The 4,334-nt window shown below is 41.3% G+C and overlaps 1 protein-coding gene across 1 annotated transcript; it reads left to right on the forward strand.

Annotated features, from left to right (window-relative positions):
• The first annotated feature begins 1,299 nt into the window (after nt 1–1,299).
• Nucleotides 1,300–4,050, forward strand: neurod6b (neuronal differentiation 6b). The gene is made up of 2 exons (XM_034130660.1): nt 1,300–1,455; nt 1,749–4,050. Exon 2 carries the CDS (start codon nt 1,754–1,756, stop codon nt 2,744–2,746), a length of 993 nt encoding a protein of 330 aa, XP_033986551.1. The 5' UTR covers nt 1,300–1,455; nt 1,749–1,753; the 3' UTR covers nt 2,747–4,050.
• The last annotated feature ends 284 nt before the right edge of the window (nt 4,051–4,334 follow it).

Raw genomic sequence — 4,334 nt, forward strand, 5'->3', positions numbered from 1 at the left:
TTTTTTTAAATCATGAATGCCCTAAGTTCTCTGGATGTAGCTTCTCCAATGTGAGGATGTGATGATTTTTTCTCTTGTAATCTGAATATTTATAGGTTTGAATTGTTGGTTGAGATAAACTCTGGACTCTGGGAAAATGTAACAAGCCTTATTCATTATTTTCTAATTCTATCTAATAATTCTCATACAATTAAATCCAATAAGATGTCCTTTATGAGCTGCTTAAGAGGACCCTGAACACAACATTAGAGTTAACAGACTGGAGTATATCTCTGTATAATGTAAATCTTCAATCTTTGTTTTCTTTCAGCTACTTCTCAGAAATGCATTTCTAATTGGTTTCATTTAATGTAATATCTTGCTTGAAGTTTTATGGCAGATTTCCCACCAATGTTATACTGCATGTTTGCATTAACTGTGTTTGTTGTTGTATCTTTTACATCGTTTTGATAATCAAATTCTTGAAGAAATGCATGGGCTTTATGGACTTGGCCTGGAAACCGAAGGGTGATGAGTTCAAGTGCCAGAACGGACCAAGTAAGGAGTGTACTATAAGGGGTGCCAGTTGTCCTATAGGCTCTGCCAAGGTGCCCTTGAGCAAAGCATCAGCTCACACACTGATACCCAGGCACTGTATGTTCTAATAGCTGCCAATCATTCCTAATAGGATGGGTTAAATGCAGAGATAACATACTGTATTACTGTCTAGGGCTGTGTACATGTGTGTGACAACGAAAGTGATTTATATTTCCAACTATTCAGAAGAAGCATTGAGTTTTTATAGCAGGGGCTTATTTACCCCAAAACGTGAGGTCTGCTCCATTAATGATGTTGTTTTAGTTTAAGACTAATCATCACTGTTTCTGGTTGTCTTTCATTCAATGTAATACATCTGAGATACAACACAACTGCCATTTATATTCTCCAATTAAATCTGTTCTTATTTACTATCTATCTATCTATCTATATCCTTCTTTCTTATCTATATATCTGACCTGTTGAAGATGCCTGCAAACTCGAACAATCTCAATTTTTTTTCCACAACATACGACATTCATTTATCTTTCTTACACGCAGAGATGCAGATATTAGTTGTTATCCTCTCCGGTCTGTGTTTCTTGACGGTAAACGCGGGCCTCCCGGTGCCCATTACCGGAGCTGCCAGATGATCGGTACGATATGGAGATCCCATGGGACAGTGAGCACGTGGTCTCGCCTGCCACAAGACGTCAGCGGCAGATGGCATGGGTACCCGCTGTTGGCATGAGTGTCATTCCTCAAAGAGAGAGGGAAGGGAAAGAGAGAGAGAAGAGGGAGAGCTCCACACAGCCAGGCAGAGAGAAGGGAGTGCGCACAGTTCTGCTTTTCTCATAATCTGTGGTTTGCAAGAGAAGAAGCTGCAGCGCAGATTCAGAGGAGATATTTGGGAACATGCATGGTGCAAACTGACCTGAGGTTAGTATTAACATTGTTATATTATGTATTAATGAAGATGTGTTGTTTTTGCTTCTCTTTAAAAACAATGTGGCTTTTATCAGGTATTATCACTAAATATGTGACAAAAGCCTTTAAACAAGGTTCCTTTTTACAATGAAGTTGAGTGTCTTTGAAAAGGTGACATTGGCCTTGCTTGCCAATTTGTTCCTCTTCCTCTTGGGAGGACCTATGTAATTAACTGGCAACCTTCAAAAGGAGTCTGTGTTATACTCTATCCTCATCGTTTATGTTTTTTGGCTTTGATTTTACAGGAAATATGTTGACATTGCCATTCGAGGAACCTCATTTGATGCGTGAGCCGCGGTTCGGTGCCAGTTATTCCCGTGAAAGCCTGCCTGAGAGCCTGGAGAAGGAGCACGACAGGTCCAACTCTGACATGAGGGAGGCTGAGGAGGACATGTCCGACAGAGAGGAGGAGGAGGAGAGGGAGAGCGAGCAGGATGACAACGGGCTCCCTAAAAAGCGAGGCCCGCGAAAAAAGAAGCCCGGTAAGGAGTTCGAACGGACCAAAGTACGGCGGCACGAAGCGAACACCCGGGAGAGGTGCAGGATGCACGGCCTGAACGACGCGTTGGAGAGCCTTCGCAAAGTTGTGCCGTGCTACTCAAAAACTCAAAAACTGTCCAAGATCGAGACCCTGAGACTGGCTAAGAACTACATCTGGGCCCTGTCAGAGACCCTGAGCGCGGGGAAGAGACCGGACCTGCTCGCCTTCGTGCAGACTTTGTGCAAAGGATTATCTCAGCCCACGACCAACTTGGTGGCCGGTTGTTTGCAGCTGAACGCGAGAAATTTCCTCACAGACCACAACGGAGAGGTCATGTTCTCTGGCAGGTCGCCATACGATGCCGTGTACCCGTACCCGGGCTCAGACGTGAACACGCCCCCCGGGCACAGCGGCAGCAGCGTGGACGGAGGGGCCAAGCCGTTCAGACACTACAGCTACAGCGGCGCGTACGAGCCCTACTACGAGAACCCGTCCCCGGAGGGCGGAAGTCCGCCTTTCGACGGGCAGATGAGCCCCCCGATGAACTTTAACGGGATTTTCTCCCTAAAACACGACGATCCACCAGACTACGGGAAAGGCAGCCACTATGGCATGCGCTACTGCAGTGCGCCAGGACGCACGGCTCTTGCGCACAACTCCATGTACCGAGTGTCCCCAGAGGGCCGCTTCCCCTACGATTTGCACGTCCGCAGCCAGTCCTTCCAAGCACAAGGGGAAGTTAATGGCTCTTTCCACAATTAATCAATCAGCTGGACAAAGTTCAAGTTTCAGAAGCGATGCAATTTCCCCCGCAGATGTCGAGAGTGGACTCCAGACACGCTGATGCACTGCAAAAATGCCAATTTAAACAAGTCATTTAATGTTGAATACTCAGTCTTGTTTTTACTTTGAACCATGATTTAAATCTGCAAATTAGATATGATAATTTACTTCACAAAACGTGTGTCAATAAGGCAGAAAAAAGATACAACGAGGCTTTTGCTTTGGAATGAAATTAAACGATTTCATTCTGAAGGCAGATCTCTGATTCAATCAACGAACATTAAAATGTAAAGGCTCACTGCCCCATTTGTTTTGCATATGGAAAACCACAAATGTAAAGAAATGTGTTAAGTACACATTGTTTTACAGTTAGAATGTATTATATGTATTTGTTAATGGCTGCACTGCAGATGTAAGTCAGGTTATTTAAAGCTAATATTGTGACAATTAATTCGATGTTCTGCCTTTTAATAAGGTTCCCAGCAGTCAGTAAAAGGATTTTCGTGGCGAAATAAAATCAGCTAAATAAACAACCGGGGAAGAAGAATCTGAATAACCTCATCAGGGAAGTTTGCTGAAACATGATTGGAGTTCAGAGATTCAGTCTGTTAGCAATAAAGGTCAATTGAGCTATGCAAGGCAGCCAAATGCAATCTTTGCTTAAACAATGATAAATGTCTATTTCCATTCACAAGGCGTTTCTCATTATCTAATATATATTTAAAATTAGGACAATTAGGACCTACACAAAATGAATTATTACAAAAAGTGTTTGGTGCACGTGTTTAGGAGACCTGATGATGATGTCATCTGAACTGGTCCTATAAATACAGGAAGTTTTGGGGGGAAAAAGTTAATAAAAAACTAAATGCATTTGTATTTGGAGTAAATAGTGTGGCATCGAGGTGAATGTAAATTATTATTGTATTCATTTATTTAAGCTTATTTATTATAAGTCCTTCAATTTGAATGTGGATAATATATTATTAAAAAAATATTGTAAAATCAACAGTTGACATGTGAATTGCCATACATTTAAAGTTTGTTTCTGTTGCATTGGTGTATATTTCACTGCAGATGGAAGTAAAATAAATTTGTGTGAGGTTAACAAGATGTTTCCAAACTATATGAAACATGCCTTAAAAAAAGATATGCTGACGTCAATATGCAACGAAATGACCGTTTTGGATAGTTTGATGTGAACTTTTTACAGAGTGATGCACTTCATGTATTCCTGCACAATGTTGGTGACTGTGCTCCCATAAATTGATTTTGTAACTTTACCCGAATGAAGAATGATTATTGGATATATTCTGAACTTTTATTTCTCTCTTTAGCACACACACTCTTGAAAACTCGTTATGGATCGAAATATTCGTGAAGTAATGTGTTAATGTTTTGTGATGTGCTTGTCTCAATAAAATGAAGAAGCTGTGAGGGGCTTTCTGTGCAGCTTCTTGACTGTCTGTGAAAACCATCGACAGGAGGAAAATGGCGATTGAATAAATGTGATATTAATAAATCAAAAAAAGCCCCGGACATAATTGTTTTTATTTATTTTGAGAAA

The sequence above is a fragment of the Trematomus bernacchii genome, unplaced genomic scaffold, assembly GCF_902827165.1.
Source record: "Trematomus bernacchii unplaced genomic scaffold, fTreBer1.1, whole genome shotgun sequence".
Lineage (NCBI taxonomy): Eukaryota > Metazoa > Chordata > Actinopteri > Perciformes > Nototheniidae > Trematomus > Trematomus bernacchii.

Coding starts and splice junctions, on each gene's coding strand:
- neurod6b (XM_034130660.1), top strand. CDS start 1,754: ATGTTGACATTGCCATTCGAGGAACCTCATTTGATGCGTGAGCCGCGG.